The 21,506-nt window shown below is 39.7% G+C and overlaps 1 protein-coding gene across 1 annotated transcript; it reads right to left on the bottom strand.

The window, feature by feature from the left end:
* Positions 1–560: 560 nt before the first annotated feature.
* On the bottom strand, positions 561–21,275 carry LOC137196132 (neuronal acetylcholine receptor subunit alpha-10-like). The gene is made up of 6 exons (XM_067608954.1): positions 21,057–21,275; positions 6,293–6,438; positions 5,820–5,974; positions 5,475–5,721; positions 5,120–5,405; positions 561–2,293 (listed from the first exon to the last, which is right to left on the bottom strand). The coding sequence occupies exons 1-6, from the start codon at positions 21,112–21,114 to the stop codon at positions 1,545–1,547; spliced, it is 1,641 nt and encodes a 546-aa protein (XP_067465055.1). The 5' UTR covers positions 21,115–21,275; the 3' UTR covers positions 561–1,544.
* Positions 21,276–21,506: the final 231 nt, after the last annotated feature.

Here is a 21,506-nt window from a genome sequence, read left to right as displayed (position 1 = left end):
CACAAACATAAAATGAGGCTAATTGCATCATTTAATATCATATCTGGCGCTTAAAAACATTCAGTAATATTCATCTTTAAAATCAGGCTTTTCTTCAAACAAGTAAAAAATGATGATGGTTTTATATATATACATATATATGTATATATACACATTTATATATGTGTATATATATATATATATATATATATATATATTTGTGTGTGTGTGTGTGTGTAGAATAGACTCCTGCATCCAGCTGCATAAAACATTGTTTTCTTTAGTAGTTTATTTGAGATTTCCTTAGAAATAGATGAGTTTAGCTAATTTAACTTAAGCTGTGCTCTTTAAATTAATATATATTGTATGTGAAGGCATCTGAGGACACTAATTAGTTTGCTCTTTTCTTCTCTGAATCCCAACAGACAGTTTTAAGAAAATCCACAGTAAAATCAATAACACCAACAGTTTGGTTTGTAATCATTAATAATTTGATTCATTTATGTGGCAAATCTGACTTTGTCATAAAGTATTTGATGTCAGGAATCTATTGCAGATGTTTCTGGAGACGTGTCACGAAATATGCGAAACAAAAAAACCCTGAAAGCTTTACATGACTGGGCACTAAACTCTCAAGTTCCAACCACCAGCTTTCAACACATCCTCCAGACAGAAGGAGTCGTCAGGGTACAGCGGCCAGTTTTGGCCAATATGGAGAATAAATGTGACAAAATTGCTGCTTTTCTGCGGAGTTGATGTGCGAGTTGATGTCAACTCACGACAATCCCTGTCAAGCTGCTGCATGTGTTGCTTAAGTGGCCGTTAAGATGTTTTAAATTCATTAATTTCAATGGAGAGGTGAGACGAGTGAAACTGAAAGCAATGCCGTTGCAGCACGTGTTTGTTGCAACGTGCCTGTTTTTTCGGGCGTGTCCACAGCGCACCAAGATGGAAAAATCTCAACTTTTTTGAACGCAGCAAGCAAACTGCAGGTCATGTGTGTGACATGAATTAATCAGCTCCACAGGACTTGCTTCACCCTTTCTGTCCAAGGACATCACAATATCCAGTTGAAAGGTCAGTCAACGCTGGTTGCCAACCGCCGTTAAAAACCAAAAAGATGCAAGCGGTTTTGGTTGCTTGGTAACAGCAGGCACGACAGTAGTGCAGCCTTCCAAGCTACAGATCATACTGTTGAATTAAAAAATCTTCATATTTGATGTGATGCTTTTAAAATATTTGAAATTATCTTTGATCTTTTTGCATAAACTCTGATGTAGCCACCTGTTTATCCATCTGTGCGGCCGAGCCTCTTTCAAACCCACAAATCTATATTTTAAACTCTGGTGGAAATCATTGTTTGCAAACATACCAGATAGAATATACAGTACATTTATGGCGGGTTGATGTGCTGTACAAAAAAATGGTGGATCAAGCCTTTAATCTGGAATTCACACAGTATTACAACCATCAATGTTCACTTGTTTCAAGAAAACGTTATAAAATAATTTCATTGGTGAACAGATTCTCTTCCCTCACCCTCTCATGATTCTTCAAAGCCTCCATCAGATGGCCTTTCCCAGGATGAGGATGCTCATGAAGAAGGCCATGATGAAGAACAGCCACATGAAGAAGCGATCCATGACCTTGGCGACCTTCCTCCACTCCCCGATGCGCATCTGCGCGGATCGCTGGTCCTTGTATGAGTTGGCAATGTACTCAACGGCACCACACAGTCCCTGGTGCTGGCAAACACACTGGGTTCTCACCAAGATCTTCTTCCTGTTCTCCCTGGCTCCGCCTCCTCCTTCACCTCCTACACCTTTCTTTTCTTCAACTCGCCCTCCTCCTCCTCCACAGGTACTGTTTATCTCCTCCTCCTGCCCTTCACTTCCTCCAGCAGCTCCTTCCTCCTCTGACTGCTCGATGGTCACAAACAGATCCTCTTTCCAGTCCGTCTGGTTGGTGAAATCCTTCCCGGGCTTCAGAGACTCCCCCCCCCCGTCCTCCTCCGCCCTCCCTCCCCATGCCCGCCCATTCACATCCCAGTTTGTTTCTTTGGGGTTGCCGCCATTGGCCGACGGGGCGTCAGATTGCTCCTGTGACAGAGGTTGTTTCCTGGATGAATTCGTACTGAAACAGTTCTCACCGACCTCGTAGACAAAACAGATACGGGCGAGGTGGTTGAGGATGAAGCGCTCGGCCCACTCTGGGACCGGACAAGCCTCCCCACCGCAGTGGTGAATGTTCATGATGAAGATGGTGAGCGCTGTCGATGCAGTGACCATCGTCATGGTAGCAATGTAGTACTTTCCTGTTGGAAAGGAAATGGAAAACAATTTACAGTTCAAAATCCATGTGTAGTATTGAAGGCAAATGTCTGTCTTGGTGATTGATGGAGAAAACAGGAAGTGATGGATTTACATTGGTAATACAGGTCATTTAAAGCATTAGAACAAATAACCAATGCTATCTTTTCTTGTGTGGACAGTCCCTGTTTACAAGAATTACAAGAAAAGTTATTGTGAACTGCTGATGTTGTATTCACAACTTTTTGAACTTAATTCTGAAAGCTTTGAGTTTATAAGGCTGATGTTTAATCTTTTGAGTTTCTTGTGCTTATACAGAAGCATCTCGGCTGAAATCTGAGGTGCTGTTGGCAGCATTGAAACTCAAAGATTGAACCGCTGCTCTGATGACTGAGAGACCATCGAGCTGTGATTGTTGTATTTTAAAAAAACGCTGACAGGTCTCATCGACCTGCTGCCCTTCTGATCGTTACAGTGCTGTTAGCCAACAAACATAAACGGGATGTTTACTGCCGAGCCGAAAACTGCACACCGAGGTCTTTACTGTCTGTTCCGTTTATCTGTTGGTTACAAACAAGAACACAAACACACACAACAACAACAACAAATCTGCTTGCTTGGCAACTTTCTTCTCCTTTATAACTGTATCTCAGCATTTTATTGAACAACTTTTGGTCAGTCAGGGCTTCCAGTTATGCAACGTCTTACCACCAGAACTAAAAACACAATTTAAAGTTTTCACCACACAAGTGAAACAACTGGTTCTCTAGTTCAGCCAACTGACTTGCTGGCTTTTCAGGCGATGTAACGTTAATGCTATTACAATGGCTAGTTTTTTAATGTGTTATTTTAAAAAAAAGTGAGAGTTGAGGAAGAAGAAACGCCACCGCCTCCATCGACTGAGTCCACCAGACTCATCAGCCCGGCGTCTCGCTCCCTGGCGGTGCAGAGCTTTCTGCCGGTCAGCCTGACGCCAACCAAACCTGCTGGTTTATGTGCAAAACAACCTTCTCAGCCAAATTTGTAGGTATCTCCCTGCACAGTCAAGAATGGAAAATCAAGGTGCTTCCCATCAAATTGGTAAAGAAATATTTTATTTAATAGAGTGTGAGGACGCGGTTTTCTGTAAAATGTAGAGACTTTTACTGAAGCAACAATTTCTGTCTAAGTTAACACCTTCTCTGCTGTCTGGCTTTATGTTTAGTTGTCACTTTGTAAAATAAACTCGTTCATTAACAGCCGAGCGCTGTAGAGCTGATGTGCAGCTGGTCTTGCTGGTGCAAGTATACTTTATTTAGACTGGACAGGCTATAAAAGATGCTTTGTTTGTCTGTACTGTTGTTTACAGCCGGTATAGACTGATTCTCCGTTGGTTGAACATGTTGGATAGACATAGACAGTGTTTTGCTGTTATTGACTTTGTGATACAGAATGTTGCAAAGTAAACTGATCACAGTTGACAAGTGTCAGCCATGAAATGAAATTAGTGGAGCTTCCCAAGTATAAGTTAATGCTACATGTTGAAAGTATCACCAGCAGTTCTCACCTGTGTCTGGCAGAGACGGTCCTGATGAACTAAGTTTTTCTTTCTTTTTTTTGATCATGATAATAGTGACAACCTTTTGGCACAAAACAAATTTCACCTGAAGCAAGGTGTGTATGTGCACCCACAGTTTACCTTAGACATTCCTTTTTGTTTTGTTTTGCAATGATTATCAATAATAGCCCACAGGACAAGAACATAGTGGATGTTTGGGTCAGTAGACCATAATACCCCCTCTACAACCACACAACCATCCTGCCATGAATGTTCAGTGAATACAGACAATGAATCACTACCAGATACATGGCCTCATTGTTAAAATTTGACTTTTAACATGATGAGCCAACAGAAGCAGTCGTACCAGTTTGACAGTGCGCAGGACTCAAATGTACACCGTCAGAAACACTGTTCCTGTGATGTAATCACATCCGCTGCCGACTGTTGTTTTATTGGTGGCTTTGCCTCTCAGACTTGAAATTACTGCCTATTACTTGCATTTGTTGAATGGTTTCGTATATGCGTCCATGCTCAGCGACCACATGAGAACTCTGGGAGATCCTGACAGCGTGCGTCCTGTTGTTATGTCATTTGCATTGTGCATCCAGCCATCAATAACTGTGTCAAACGAAATGATTCTCAGGAATCTGACAATTTGGAAACAGTTCTGAATGAGAACTGAGTCTTGCACTTACCGGGAATGACGATTGCAAATTAGCATTAGCTAGCGTTAGCATTCGCGCTACCAAATCATTACAGACTGCTAAATTAACCCAAAAAACATTCTGATGACTTATATCTGACAACTAAAAAACACATGTTTAACTTACATTTGTATAATGTGGCAATGTTCACCGTAGTTAAAATGTACCCGGCCGCCATTTCCAGTTTGAAAAGTGGTCCCTCCCCTTCTGCTACGTAGCCAAGATGGCGACCATTGAGGGCGAGAAGTGTCCATAGTTCCACACTCAACTTTTTGACCGTTTTGAGTGCACCATCCAGGTACTCACAGTGCACTGCATTTTCCATACTTCTCAGTGTGAACGCACTTATGCACTCAAAATGTTAAGTGTAAGTACAGAAGTATATGATTTGAGACACAGCATTGTTGTAAGTCCCTGAATCAAACACAACGATTGCCTTCAGGTTTCAACTTCCAAAGAACTTGGTGTAGCCCTTTGTTGTAATAGAACTACTTAACAGGGTATCTTACATGTACTAAAATCACCTCGATCACCACCTGCTTGACTCAGAAACTCAAAATGAAAAACTTAAAAACCAGACTCCTCACCTATCAGCGGGACGCTCTCAGAGGGCGGCATGCTCTCAGCCACCAGCAACTGAAACACGGTGAGGGCCAGCAGCACCGTGACACCCAGAGAAACTTTTTCACCCGAGTCAGCTGGCAGGTAGAAGCCCAGCGGAGCCAGGAAGGAGATCATCATGCAGGGGATGAGGAGGTTGAAGATGTAGAAGGAGGCACGCCTCTTCAGGTGGAGGGTGAAGGTGATGTCTGGGTACGGGTCAGAACAGCAGCCGTACAGGATGACGTTCTTCTTGGCTGGCATGCCCAGAACCTGGTTTGGAAAAAAAATGGTTCAGGAATGAAGCCTTGTCCTGAGAACAAGAACAAGGTAAGAACTCACCTCCCACTCCACATTGGGAACAAAGTCCGCCAGGTCAGCGCTGTCCAAGGCGTTGGACAGATCCATCTGGTTGCCGTTGTGAGTCCAGGAGCCGAAGGTGAAGTGACACTCCTGCACATCAAAGGGGAAGAAGGCCACGTCCACAGAGCAGGAGCTCTTGGTGATGGCCGGCTGGTCCCACATGACCTGGCCATCATTACGGAGAACCACGTTGGTCTCCATGGAGCTGGAGAATACGTCGTCTGCACTGTGGTGGAGAAAGTAGAGGGATAACTCAGTATTTCTGACATAATCAGAGTGTTTCCCCCGCCAACGTTCTGCAGTCTGACAGGAAGTCACACCGACCTGTTATACAGGACGATATCAGGTCTCCACACGTAGCTGCTGGGTATGCGGATGGTGTCGAGGCCGTCGTAGTCCTCCTTCTTCCAGGTGAGGTAGGCGTCCATCCACACCTGGCGGATCCACAGGTAGGTGGTAAGGATTTGGTTCCTCTCATCCTGGAGGAAGAACGCCACACACACACACACACGTATTTATTTTTATTTATTTGGATCCCCGTTAGCAACGACCAAGGTAGCAACTACTCTTCCTGTGGTCCACGCAAGTAAACATTACATCATAATGCAAAACAGCAGTGTGATAAAATCCAAGGGAACAAAAAACAAGCAACAATAAAACTACTAATAACAATAATAACAACATCAATAACAGCAAGTACCCACAATATAGCATAAGTATTAATAGGACATAAATAGTAAAAGCGTTTGATGATTATACACGACATGGACTTAGATCAGCAGTTAGGATGTGATTACCATGTCGATGATCTGGGAGAGGGTGATCTGCAGCGTGACGTTGATGATGTGGTCGGTGTCCTCCACCGGCCGCAAAGCGTTGGTGTAGTTGGAGAATAAGTCAGTCAGCAGCTTCTGAGCGTAGCGACCATGAGCGGCCAAGCATACTGGAGAACGACGAGAGAGAGAGAGAGAGGCGAGGTGACAGGAAGTGGTGTGTAGAGTTGTGAAGTTGGAGGACATTTTTCCTGGAAGTAAGAATCACTTCATTTTCCCCAAGACTCACAGTTTGAGCACTACAGCTTTGTTTGACTTTGAACTCTCTGGTTTGAATCATCAGCACAAAAGATGAGCATTAGAAGTTAACTACGACAGCCAATCACAGAGCTTAAAATTCGGTCATGTGTGAATTCAGCGACTATGGCGCCACATTTTGTTTAGACTTCAATGACGAAGCATTCTGACTGACTTCTTCTCCATAGCAACGGCAGCCGAGGTTCATGGGTATGGTAGTATTTTTACCCGTCCGCCATAACGACAGACAAAACCTGATTTCTCAGGAACAAAGTTGAAATCATTGAAGCTGGTGGTCATAATATAAACCTGTAGGATCATTAAATAAACCAGGACAGTCCTGAGTTCTGTGTTATGTTCTATGTAATACTGAGGAGTAGGAGTGTGCCCGAATACAAATACGTTATTCGGCAAAGCACAAATAGTGTTTTTTTTTTACGAATATTTGTTTCATACAAATATTTTTAAAAAACATGTTAAATACCAGCACACATATCGGTTACATCACTATCTCAGTGTCTCTCCTCTGCTCCGCTGTGACGTCTATCAGCAGGTCTCAATGAGGGGAGTCACATCCACCTGCTACATGACGCACATTTCCTAATTTGGACATCACTCCTGGAGTTGGGGGTGTTTCCCAGAGATAAAACTGAGCTACTGACACAAATGAAGCGCTCCCAAGAGAACACTTATTGTAACTTTAATTTTCTAAAATTAAAAGCGTAATAAAAACAAAAACAGGATTTTTAAGCCTCTTTCCACTTTTATTCAAATACAAATACAAATAATTTTGCTGCCTCAACAAATACAGATACAAATACAAATACTGGACCCTCTGCACATCCCTACTGAGGAGATTGTTTAAAGATAAATTATAAACAGGAATACAGAATGAGGACACTTACAGAACCAGTGGCCCCTCCCACTTCACAACTCTTTAACATGTCATTTATTTATTGATCTTTTTATTAATTTATTTATTGATCTTTTTATTAATTTATTTATTGATCTTTATTAAAACTGGTAGTTACTTATAATTACAGGCTTATTTTTCAGAAGATCATAACACAAATTCTATCAATGATTTTCTTTCTGTTGTGTTTGATGGAATAAATCACATTTTAAATCCAACTTATTACATTTTTTGGTGCTTTGTAGAATCAAGTTTATAGGAATCAGTTTCTTGAGGTTTAACCTTTAGTTTAATGTCATTTATTTTGCACAAATAACAACACACACACAAATAAAAACATAGTGCTTTAAAGGAGTGAAAGGATTGTGCTGGTGAGATTTTAAAAAACCTGTAAGGGCTTATAAAGACATCTCACCAAAACAGGAAAAAAGACAAAAACAACTAAAATACACACAGAGAAAAATAAACATGCTTTTTATTTATTACTTTTGTTTTCTTCCTTCTTATCTTCCATTTTACTCATCTTTCTTTTCAATCACTTTTACATAAATTATACTACTTTTTTAAACTTTGATGTAACTTCACATTTCAGATGTTGACCTGATTCTTATTGTAGAATTATTATTTTGGATGTTACGAGGTTTGAAGTGTGTTTAAAGTCGTTTTCTCTGCCAGTGATTCTCTCTTAATCCTGAATTGTCTCATATCACCAGCAGTACACCTGCAGCTCAGTCCGTCCCACAGAAACACTCACACAAACCACATTTCCCAGTTCAATTAACCGGGAATCACCTCAGGTTTTACACTTAAATCAGAAAGCGTCTGCAGACCAACAGCAGGAAGATAATTCCTTTAAATCCTGTGACAACTAATTATGATGACGACGAAGGTGGTCACAGGTGGATAGAGATGTTTTTTTCTTGCTGGGACTAGTCTGGGAGATAATTATTTAATGGTGGGGCTGGTGTAGGAAAAACGCAGGGAGGCAGAAAGAGAACAAAGCTTCCAATCATGAGCTTCACTGCTGCTGAATGTTGCTTCAAAATGAAATATCTCAATAAACCTCCTCACATCTGTCCAGTGTTTGTCCAGGTGTGTGCAAATAGTCATAATATTAAGTTCAACTTCAAGTTTATTGTCATTCAAACTGCATATATAGAAGAATGAAAAGACTTTCCGAGGTGCAAGACAAGAAAGATGAGAACTCCAGCAACACTTGTAGTGTGAAGAACAACTTTATTATTGACCTGTATGTCATATCTAATAGGCACTTTTTTGGATAAACAAAAAACCCAAGTACCACCCCCATAGCTGCACCTTTCTAGTTAATGGACCAAATATGGCGTCACCCATGTCCCTTCTTGGACAACGATTGGCCTGAAGCCACATGACCATATATCCAACCCATCTTTGTAGACGCCCCATTGGCTGATATGTGTCTGGATGTATATGATTGGTTGTCTTTTATATATTTTTTTATATATTTTTAACTTTTAAACTTTTTTAACCTTTTTTTCATACCCAACTTCCTTTATTTAAATGTTGTTTGTAATGTGTTTTATGATGACCCTGATGAAGGCCACAAGCCTAAAACGCGTCGGTCAACTGATAAAGTTGTTCTTCATACTACAAGTGTTGCTGGAGTTCTCATCTCTCCATGCACCTTGGAAGCAGGTGAAGTTGTGCCAGAGACCCTCACTCTGCATCTACGAGGTGCAAGACAATAAATATCAATGCAAGAAAAATAAATAATAATAAATAACAAAACAAAAACCCATTAACTTTACTCTCAAGCTCTTTTTTAAAAATTCTTTTTCGCTTTTTGTGCATGTCTTCAAGAAGAGATTGCCCAAGTGTGCATCCTTATCTCCTTTTGTAAAATTCATCCTGTCTTCAAGGACAACAGCTAGAAAAACTTTTGCCTTTATGTTTGACTCCCTTATGTCCAACATTAAGGTGAAAATGCCCCTTTCACACCCCATCAAAGCCACTTTGGAAAGGTCTTTAAGTCAAGGGGGGGGGGGGGGGGGGTTCCCCACTGCAAGATGTGGTCTGTTTTTGGGTTCACATCTCTGTACACGAATCAGCATGTTTTTGTAAAGGCTGTTTGGATCTCGCTCTATATTTATCCTCCAAAAATACAATTCAAAGCCTCACTAGCTCATTAGAGAAAATATTACTTACTAAATAATAAATATGCAGATAAAACTAAAAGTTTCACTATGTTAGAAGATAAAGGAGAGAAAACAGACTAAACAGAAACTGACACACATTACTTGCTCTGTATTTCATTGTGGTTACTGAATGTAGAATATATACACGCACAGCTGGGGCTGCAGCAATTAGTCAATTAACTGATCACCATTAAAATAATCGCCTTATATTTTGATAATCGATTTATTGTTTTGAGTCATTTTTTGAGAAAAAAACGGCAAAAGTCTGATTCCAGCTTCTAAAATATGAATATTATCTGGTTTATTTAGTTTTCTATGACAGTAAAGTGAATACCTGACTGTTGTCAAGACATTTGAAGTTGCATCTTGGGCTTTGGGAACCAATTATCCACATTTTTCACCATTTTATAGATCAAACGACTAATCAATTAATCAAGAAAATGATCAGCAGATGAAACAATTACGAAAATACACATCACACTTCATGCACTGCTGAAAGCTGAAACGTCCACAGTGACAGAAACTGCAACAGCGTCACAAATATCAGCATGTTTGCTGTCTCTCTGGAGCCAATCATATCGCTCGGAACAGCAGGGTGTTTATCACCTGACAGCCAGGCGATAACGAGGCGCAGCCAGGTGTGGATTCTCGTGATCACCTCTGGGCCGGAGTGGGACGCTGCCTTTAGATATGTGTGTGGACACAGTTTCTCACAGACTTAAAGGACAGTTCACAGTTCTTAAAACAACAGTCAGGTGAACAAATTAGAAGATCCCTTCATAATGCACTTACAGTGGAAGTGATGGAGGACAAAATCCACAGTCCAAAAGTTTATCTGAAGCTAATATGAAGCTTCAGTGTCCAAATGAGTCAAATCAAGTAGATATCTTTCAACGTTACAGTCTTTTTAGTGCCAAAGTTCCTCTTTTTGTCACTATACTTCCACCTGCAGCTCAACAGGGAAACACAAAGAGGGAATTTGATGCTAAAAAGACTAAATGTGTCAGATATCCACTTGATATGACGAACTCAGACTGCTGAAGCTGAATAGAAGCTTCACAGAGACTTTTAAATGACTGTGTGGACACACTGTGGATTTTGGCCTCCATCATTTCCATTGAAAGCACATTTGAAGGATCTTTTAATATCCAGTATGAACAGGAGGAATGATTACAGCGAGGAAAACCTCTTTCACTGTTCATATGGACACCTGACTGCTGGTTTAAGACACACTTGAAAAATACTGAACATCTCCGTTAACAGACAGATGTCCATAAATACATTTATGGTGGATATTCATCTTCTCCAGAGGAAGAATCCTAATAATTTTCAGATCTGGCCTCGTTCAGCGCATAAACTAGAGCACTGAAGACTCAAAAGTAGAACGACAGGTCACACTATGTAATTAAAATCCTTAGTCTGCAGTCACTCTGCATCACCATTTAAGTCTATTAACAAGGAGAAATAAAGGAGAACAGTATCAGGTTAAGAAGTTTAAAAGCAGTAAAAAGGAAATATATTAACCCTTTCATGCATGGCGTCCACTACAGTGGACACATTTCAAAATACAAAATATTAAAAAAAAAAAAAAGTTACTGACATGATTTTTCACTTGTTTAAGAGTAAAAATAAACAATAAAAAATATATTACTCTGCGATTTAATAATTCATGCATGACAGGGTTGATAATAAATGCGTACTGACTGTAACAGGCCAATATGTGCAAACTTGCCAAGACAAGTCTTATGCTCATAGCAGCCTACCAGAGAACAGAACATATAAACATTTGATATAACTGTAGACTGTTTATTGTTGAGGAGATGTAAAAAAAAACATTTTCCAGTCCCACAGCAGGAGTCAAGAGAGCAGAATGAAACGCAGCCGCAAGACATGAACTCGTCTCATCTGTAAACTGAGAGAGAAAGTTCATGAACCTTTTCAGAAAAAGAGAAAAACCTTCACTATTTACTGCTCTATGACCCTCGATAACACCCTGACAGACAAAACACAAACATACTTCACATGATATTGTATCACTGAGGTTTAACATCCACAGAAAGTCTGATCAGACCAGATCAGATTCCTGGAAACCTTCGGATAAAGAATCTGACATCATATTTTATGTTCTGCATCTGATAAGTGATGTAAATCAGAGCAGATCAAGCTGAAGACGTATCTGAACTTTCAGCGTTATAGCAGCAGTCACAGTTGCATCTTCAGTCCAGTAACCATATAAGTAAACACAAACTGTGAACACTGTCCAGTCGTGTAAATTGTCTATAAAATAGTTAACAAAGACCTCACTATCAGCTGCAGTCACTTGTCTTCAAGCAGCCGCCAAAGAAACGTTCTGTAAAGTCACAGCGAAACACTTCAACTACAACCTGTCTGAAGATGCTGTCTGGTGACTCATCTGTAAGAAAAGCTGTTATTGGTTAATGCAGTGTAACATAAGTCCTTATAAGGATGATATCCACAGCTGCATTCTAGTTCCACATAAATGCTTTTGTTCATCAGGTATCGGCCCAAATATATGATGTTGCTTTTATTTCCACATCCAGCAGTTACGGAGCAACATTATCATTCATGTGGAGTCGTGTTTCTGTCCACCTAGTGAATGTAAGTCCAATATTCACTCTCTTTTATCTTCTGTTTTTACTCTCTACCAACTCCTGAGGGAAATATCTGGCTCTTTAGCTGCTAAATGCTCCACTATGTTCACCAGCTAGTCTACAGCTAACTGTGTCTGTTTGTTGTTTGGTGCTGAGCAGCCCAAAACGACACTATGAGACTCTGAGAGTGAACCAGAACAGTAAAAGTTGCAGCCGGACAGATAAACAATGAGCTGAAACTCACTATAAAGCTCCGTACAGCCGAGAGGAGCCGCAGAGTCTCTGATAATTCTCTTTAGGTTCATCACTACTAGTGTTCCTTTTTTTTTTTGTATGTGTATGTCAAAGTTATTGTATTTTTTCATTTATATAAATAATAGAAACAGGAGTAAAATGAGGGAAACAGGAGGGACAGAGTGAGTATATGATGAAAAAGACACATATTTGTTGGAAAATTATAATAAAAAAGATTCTCAGTTCTTAGTGAACCTGCATTCACAGAAAAAAACGTCTGCGTTTGCAGCTTTGAACACTCAGTGTCAATAAGGACAAACAGAAAGGTTCACAAGTGCCGGAGGAGACAGTAAAGACAACATGCCTTGCACAAAAAAGGAAGTGCACAAGACCAGGGTCGGTTCAGAGACCATCGGATAACAAGAAAATGACATATTACTAATATGACTGTAGAGACACTCGGAGAGAAGGGAGGGAGGTGAGTCATAACATCTCTTGTACAGAAATGGAAATGTGGAAGTGAAGCTCTGAATCTGTCAGACAAACATGAATATCAGGATGTCTCCTAATGAGAGAAGGAGAGACTCCTCCGCTCTGTCTGTTCAAGGCTTTTCATCAGGACTAATATAGAAAGGACATGAGCTGAAATGGTAACTGCAACACAAACAGCTCAAAGTTTTTCTCTCGAGTCTCTCAGTCCAACAACTTCATATCTGGCAAAATATCACAACTACAGGCCAGAACGCTTTTAAAGTTGACACTGTATATATAGATAGCTGACAAATGAAAGAAAACCACAACAAAAAGCTTTTCAGTAACATTTCAGTAACAGTTTCAGTGTCACAGATTCTCCACTTCACTGTTAGTATGAACATCACTCTTCCAAAACTTATTCCCTCATTTGGTGTTTTGGCGGTGGAGGTGGCGAGCGCTGCCTAACATGCTCCTACAAAATCTCCTCTAGGTATTCAATATACTAAAGAAGACCCACTAAAACCACCTACAGGACCCCGCAAACCTCCTCAATGGTTTTAAGATCCACCTAATGGATTCACAAAAGAATTACGATTCTTATCTTCTATGATACTGAATTCTGAATGACTCATAAATCACCAAAATCAATGTTAGTTAGTATTTTAGTTAGTTTAGTTTACTTTTAAATGTTAGTGAGTGTGAATAGCGAGGCAGCTCAGCACCAGCGAGACAGCGAGCACACGATAGATTTATCTTGTAGTTCATCTTCAAAAAAGACAAGAATTTGGGTGCATTTTTGATTTAATGACTAAATAAATACCTTCAGCAGTAACAAACAAGACCTGCTGTCCAACGCAGCACTGAAACAACTTAAACCAAGTCTGAGGTGAAGAAAACAACTCAGTCTGCTTCACATCACAAACCCTGAACCTGCTCAGCATCTTGATTAACGACGGCCGATATCTCCACTGCTGGAGATATGACGTTAATAACACAGTGGAGCAATCCTCCTCTCCCTCCTCTTACTCACCAGCTTGTTTTTCTCATACAGGCAGAAGACTGTAAGATGCTTCCAAATTGATGCAGTTAACTTTTCAAAAACAAAAAAAAGCTGCATACTCTCACACACTTTTCTCTGGTAACAGTGACCTTCATCAAGATCGTTTATCTGAACTGCCAGAATTGGTTTTGAATCGTGAATTGATTCTGAATCAAATCAGACACCAAGAATCTGAATCGAGTCGTGAGATTATCAGAGATTAACACCTCTATTAATGGACTTCTTCAGTGAACACTAGAACCTCCCAAAGGACCACTAGAACTTCCTTTGTGGCTTCAAGAGCCACCTAAAGCACCCCTAGTGCCTATTTAAAGACCACTTTAATGACCATTAGAACCTCCTCAAAGAGCACAAGAACCCCCTCACTGTCAACTAGAACCTCCTGTAGAACCCTGAGACTTTCTAAATAATGCTGAAAGAAAAACTCAGTATAATGTGTGTTAGTAAGGTGTTGTTCCCCCACATGCCTCCAGAACAGCCTCAGTGTTCTTTATCACAGATTCTCCAAATGTGTGGAACTCTACAGGACGGATGAACAAGATTCTTCCAAAAAATATTACCTCATTTGGTGTTTTGATGATAGGGGTGGAGAGTGCTAAAGAACCCTTAAAATCAATTTAAGACCCACTAGAACCGCCTATAGGAACCCAAAGAACTTCTGCAATGGCTTCAAGAACTACCTAAAGCACCCCTAGTGCCTATTTAAAGACCAGAACCTCTTCAATGCTCAAAAAAACCACCTAAAGGACTCCTGGTACCTCTTTAAGGACCACTTGAACACCTTCAATGACCACTAGAACCACCTAAAAGACCTCTTGAACTTCCTCACTGGCACCAAGAAGCTCTGCAAGGACCACAAAACCCCCCTCACTGTCAACTAGAACATCTTCAATGACCACTAGAACCACCTAAAGTACCCCTAGTGCCTATTAAAAGACCAGAACCTCTTCAATGCCCAAAAGAACTTCTTGTAAACTAGAACCTATTTAAGGGCCACTAAAACACCTTTAGTGACTACTAGAACCACCTAAAAGACCCCTAGTGCCTATTAAAAGACCAGAACCTCTTCAATGCCCAAAAGAACTTCTTGTAAACTAGAACCTATTTAAGGACCACTAGAACATCTTCAGTGACCACTAGAACCACCTAAAAGACCTCTGGTACTTCTTTAAGGACCACTAGAACATCTTCAGTGACCACTAGAACCACCTAAAGGACCCCTGGTACTTCTTTAAGGACCACTAGAACATCTTCAATGACCACTAGAACCTTTCTCAACAGTATGTCATGTGTCTAACTTAATATGTTTAGATGAGGACGAAGGTTTTCTGAAAACCCATCTAATATCATTGTTTATTCAACATTTATGTTTTTTAGCAGCCTTCAACAAACCTCGTTTCCCATAAGTCCTAGGGGTTTGGAGGCTAAACGTCACAGTTCGACAGAGGAGACGAGTCCATGAGCGAGTGGGGGGGGGGGGGGGGAGTTTAGACATTATCTGTAATACCAGCAGGACAGATAGACGTCTTTACACAGCACAGATTACAGCTACAAACAACAACGACTTTAGAAGAAAGCATCGGGGAGTTTTATGAACTAAACCAAATTACAGTGATGAAAGTACCCGCGCTGCCATGCTTGTAGTTCTTTTAATGGGAGCTGTAGAAAGGTTTGAATCTCTGACAGCAGCTTCTGTAGTGGAGCTGAGTTTGAATATAGAAAGTAAACTCCAGAAACACGCCTCATAATGAGATGAGACTAAACCTGAAAATAATGAGTCTGTGCTGATTTTCTGCCAGGTGACATGATTACAGTCCTGAAGTCTTTCTATAAATCCGCCTGCAGCTCTGCTTCTTATTGTTTCACGGTCCGGCGAGCAGACGAGTCAGCAGTTTGTGTGACAGCAACAACTTCCTGAGGAGTTAAACTGTCAGCACTAACAGCTGAGAGCACGCCAGCTGGCACACACACACACACACACACACTGCAGCACATATTCATCATTATCATCATCTTCACCATGATGATTTGACTTTAACATCATCTTCATCTCCTTCATCATCACCATCGTCACCGTCACGGCAACGTTTGAGTCCATACATTCTTAGTGCACAGATGGTCAGAAGCACGTTCATCACGGCTAAAAGCAAAAAACAGATGAAGGCAAGTTAAGTCAATATGACCTAAGCTCTGTGTGTGTGTGTGTGTGTGTGTGTGTGTGTGTGTCTGTCGTAGGCTACTTTTGGGGACTAATTTCAGACTTACGACCAGTTAAATGAGGATGACTTGTCCAGTTGGGGACAAAAGTCAGATTTTTGGGTCAGGTTAAGGTAAGTCTCCAAGAAATTAATGTAAATCTATCTAATGTCCCCAAAAGTGACTTAGGACAACTTGTATGTGTGTATGTGTGTGTATGCGTGCACATTTTTATTACCTCATTGGGACCTTCTCTGGTGTAAACACCAACCTTGTCGGGACCAGAGCGCGGTCATTTCTGAGGTCATGGTTAAGGTCAGGTGTGAATTGAGGTTCGGTTAAAGGGAACCTATTATGCTCATTTCCAGCTCTATATTTTTATTTTTTGATTCTACTAGTGTAGCTTTTCATGATTTACAGTTAAAAACTCCTTATTTATCTTATAGCGGCCCTTTATGCAGCCACAGTGATGATGACGTTTGATGAAGAGCTGCAGATGACCAGCACACCTCCAACAGGTAAACTTTGTCCTGCTGTGTAACGGAGTCACGGCTCGGCCCAAAACAAAGGAAAAACACCGTAATGTTAGCGGAGCGGTGAACAGCAGACGACCATATAAAGAAATGTGTCACCAGTTAATGCCGTCTCGCGCTGAAAGTAGAAAAAAAAACATTAAAAAACCGAGCGTTCAGAGCCGAGGGATAACCGCTACACACGTTCACCTCATTATCTGACACTTCAGACGCTTTTAACATGAACATCTGACATTGTTACATTATATGTAAATGACTGAAAATAAGGAAAAGCATAATAGGTTTGAGTTGGATGTCCACAATGAATGGAAATCAGTGCAATGTCCTTACAAGTATAGCTGTGCAAACTTGTGTGTGTGTGTGTGTGTGTGTGTTTATAGCTAACGCTGATCCTCCACTTATCATCTTTAAACAGTTAAATCCTCCGTTAAAGATATTTATGACTCTCAGAGGATAAACCTGCGGATAGGATCTTCACATTCTGGATGTGTGTGTGTGTGTGTGTGTGTGTGTGTGTGTGTGTGTGTGTGTGTGTGTTATTTTCCAGCTGAAGTGTGTTTGGATTATCTGCTGTTTCACCTCTGCAGGTCACTCCTCTTATCTGAATGGAACAGTGTGATTGACAGCTGCAGTCCCCCGCTGCCATCGACGCTTATCACCGCTCAGAGAGCCTCGACTCATTGTCCCGACAACACACACACACACACACACACACACACACACACGCTACAAGCTACAGTCTCAAACTGACTGACTTGTCCACCACATTTTCAGCTGCAACCAACGATTATTTAGTTGATTAATCTGCCCGTTATTTTCTCAATTAATCATTTACTCTATGAAATGTAAAAAATGTAATAATAAAGGCCCGTTAATTAACCCTTTCATGCATGGCGTCCACTACAGATGGGAGCCATCTTGAACCATTTAAGTTGTAGTATCATGTCCCAACTACCAGGTGTTGAACCCCCAAAGTTTTGTCTACAATTCCATCTGAATATCATTTTTGACTCTCTGTGATTTTGAGATATTGAATCATAAATTCAAAATGGTGGAGGAAGTAGGAATATCTGTTAAATACTTTTATTCTCAGAGGAAAAAACAGGTAAAAAGTATATTTCTCAACTAAATAAGATGTTTGAAATACTTTTATCAAGTTTTTGTACATTATTTTCTGTGACTGAAGATACATCAGTGGACGTCATGCAACAAACGGTTTATTCTGCCTATTGGGCCTCGGTCTTGTTTTTCAAATATCCTCTTTATCTCTTTATTGTTGTTGTCATTTAACATTTCTATGTGTATTCATAACATTTGCTCTTAGTAATAAAATAATATATATATAAACATATATATATATATATATATATATTTTGCCTATATTTATTTCCATGAATCACTTTTTCCTCCGTTGATGTATGGTGTCCACTACAGACACATTTCAAAATTCAATATATTTTTTAAAAAAAGTTACTGACATGATTTTTCACTTGTTTAAGAGTAAAAATAAACAATAATTTTTATTTTTTTACTCTGTGATTTAATAATTCATGCATGAAAGGGTTAATTAATCAATAAAGTCCTTAAACAGTCCAAAACTGAACTATGTTTCATTTACTATCATATATGATGAAGACAAGAAGCTGAAACCAACAAATATTTTTGTATTTTCTTATTAAAGATGAAACTGAAACAATTAATTATCTAAACAGCTGATTCATTTAGCAGCTCGTTTCTAACAGGAAGCACATGAGGATCTTTTTATGGCTGTGAATATGTTGTGTTTTTAATGGTTGATAATGTAAGAAATGTGTATATTATTACACATAATAATCAGTGAATTCTTCTGTATGAAAACAGATTATTGTTACTCTATAAAACAGTTTGTTTCAGAAGAAGATAAAAGTGTTAAAAGTATTTCTGAACAGCTGAAGGTGGAGACGTCGGCTGTTACAGAAACAGACTGGATGTGATCATCGGTATTTTTATAGAGCTGCATGTTACATAAATTCATCCCTTTGACTGAAATACAATTATTTTTTAAACATGTAAATTACTCTCAAATCATATCAACTTTCTCTCATTTTTAAACCAGTTTTGGATGATTTTCATTTAATAATCAGTGAGTTTGTTGGTTCATTATAAGTAGTTTGTTTATGATTCTTATGGCTTTCTTTAGAAGTATGAATGTTGGATTTGTGAGGTTGTCTGTACGACTGTACATCAACGCCAAGGCATAAAAACCCGGACAAACTGCGACAAGGCCATGTCCAGATCCGAGGCCGACTCCATTCGGACGATCCATCGATCCCTTACACTCAACACTTAGTCCTCTTCCCCCCTTTATATTCAAAGTATTTGTGTGGTGTCGTTCCCTCCTTTTCCTTTATTATTTTGGTATATTTCGTCATGAAATAAAGGGAACAGGTTGACACATGCACTGTACTGCACTGAAAAGCCCACTGAGATAGTCTGTGTTCATACTAACTTCCACGCCAGGTGCTCAAGCTGTAAAGACTGATAATTACACCTTGAGGTGGACGGGCAGTCCACGCCTTTACTTGAAGAGTTTACCAACTTTTATGTAAACAGTGTCACGGCTCTTGTCAATCAGATGTAATTGTCTTTTTAATATCTGTCTCTTTTGTTTATAGTTGTTCTGAACGTCTACGAGGGACATCGGAGTGAAAAGTCGAGAAATGTTGCATGTTTTCAGACAGTCGCTCCTGAAGGACATTTATAACGTTGCACTTGTTTGTTCTCATGAGAAATGACAGAATTAGTTGCATAAAAGAATGAAAGAAACAGTTTGAGAGAAAAGTACTTTGATGTGGGCGTAAATGACAGATTCTCATATTGAAATGTTGAAACATACTGACACATTTACTGGTTCAGATATTGTAACTTGATGTTTACCATGTTCAACATCTCAGTGTGATGTGTTAGCATGCTAACGTGTGCTAATTAGCACTAAACACAGAGTACAGGTGAGGATGATGAGACTGTCATTAGTTTTACAGTATTTAGTTGTAAAAAAGTGAGATTTTGACCTCGTGGTGGCTCTAGAGGATTCATCATCTGGGGAACATTAATGTTTGTACATATAATGACCGACTAACCTGCTGCTGTATGACGTTTTCTGAGGTTTGTTTTCGGTTGGAAAACAATGATCAGTGTTAAAAGAAAATAAGATGTGAACGTTGATATCGTCTGTATCTGCAGGACAGATGCAGCTGCTGTGGATTGAACATCACAAACAGCACGTCTGACTGTCGGATTGTGATGTTCAAACGACACAAACCTGACGGGAGATTTTTACCACTTTGCAGTTAAAACACATGAACAACTACTGGAGTTTCCTTCTTGAGGTTTAGATGGAGGAGAAAGGAAAGATCTCATCATTTAATTGCTAAAGACACTTTCCTACATTCAAAAAATCCCTGAAATATAAAAAAAAAAACCCATCAAAGCCACAATTTGCTCTTAATTTCAGATCAGTTAACAGAAGTTTTAACATAAATTAAACTTTTTAGAGCCTTTAATTTAAAAAAATCACTCTTTTATTAATGGAACCTTTCTGTCTGACAGTGTGAGTTTGGACTTGGCCTCTAAACAGCTGGATTCACGTCCACCTCACAGCTGTAAACTCTGTTTTTTTGTCCTTCTTATCAGTCAGAACCACAATGACTCCTGAACCACCAGGATGAACACATGAAGGTTACTGATAAAGGCTGTGGGATGAGATTTACAATGTTGGGAGTTTAGAGAAGTAGAAATGAAATTATTCAATTAGTCAATTGACAGAAAAAAGCAACTATTTTGATAATGAATTAATTATTTAAGTCATTTTTCCAGCAATATTTACTGAATGTTGTTGCTTTTCTAAACCACATATGACTGTAAGATGAATGTCTTTGGGGTTTGGTTGAATTTCTCACCATTTTGGATTTTTTTAATTAATAAACCAAACAATTAATCAATAATTCAAGAAAAATAAGCAGTAGATTAATCAGCAGATAGAGATGATAATAATGAGTTGCAGCCTTATTGCATAATATTATTATTTATATCATTAAGACAGTTTGGAACCCAATAAAAATCTCTCCTGATGCTTTTTTTTTTAAAAGGCTGAACAGTTAGTGATCAATATTGATTGATTAAAGTGATGCAGATGAAAGTTCATGAACGGATCGATGACTTTAATCCTCAGTTTGTATTTTCTTCACAGCTGATCGTCAATTAATAGACTTTTTTTTTTTTTAAAGTTACTGAAGTGAAACTGAAAACGTTCCTACCTGGAAGAAAGAAGAGAAGCGAGAGACAGGCGATCGATCCGCTGCAGAGAAGCTTCATCCCGCTCTGATAACTGTTATTGATCCGGTAAATAACGATCGATTACAGCAATAATGTGATCAGAGAGATGTGTAAATGTTCAGAAGACCGCCGAGCAGAGAGGATGAAACACACTGAGAGAGAGAGAGAGAGAGAGAGAGAGAGAGAGAGAGAGAGAGAGAGAGAGAGAGAGAGAGAGAGAGAGAGAGAGAGCTGATGATGCAGGTCAGTGTGTTTGCTGTAGTGCGGTGGTCACTGATGTATGAGGGGTCATTAGTGCCACATTCAGGCGGCAGATTGTTAACCGCGCGCGTGTGTGTGTGTGTGACATATGACAAAAATATAGGGACACTGGTATAACACAATATATAGACAATATTCAGCCTGGTTGCCAGAATAAAACGTTTCTGCAA

The sequence above is a fragment of the Thunnus thynnus genome, chromosome 13, assembly GCF_963924715.1.
Source record: "Thunnus thynnus chromosome 13, fThuThy2.1, whole genome shotgun sequence".
In the NCBI taxonomy this organism is placed as follows: domain Eukaryota; kingdom Metazoa; phylum Chordata; class Actinopteri; order Scombriformes; family Scombridae; genus Thunnus; species Thunnus thynnus.
Note: the sequence above shows the minus strand (reverse complement) of the source record. Positions and strands in the feature narration are given on the sequence as shown.

Coding starts and splice junctions, on each gene's coding strand:
- LOC137196132 (XM_067608954.1), bottom strand. CDS start 21,114: ATGAAGCTTCTCTGCAGCGGATCGATCGCCTGTCTCTCGCTTCTCTTC. Junction 5,975..6,292: donor TCTCCCAGATCATCGACATG/GTAATCACATCC, acceptor TTCTTCCTCCAG/GATGAGAGGAACCAAATCCT. Junction 5,722..5,819: donor GATATCGTCCTGTATAACAG/GTCGGTGTGACT, acceptor TCTCCACCACAG/TGCAGACGACGTATTCTCCA.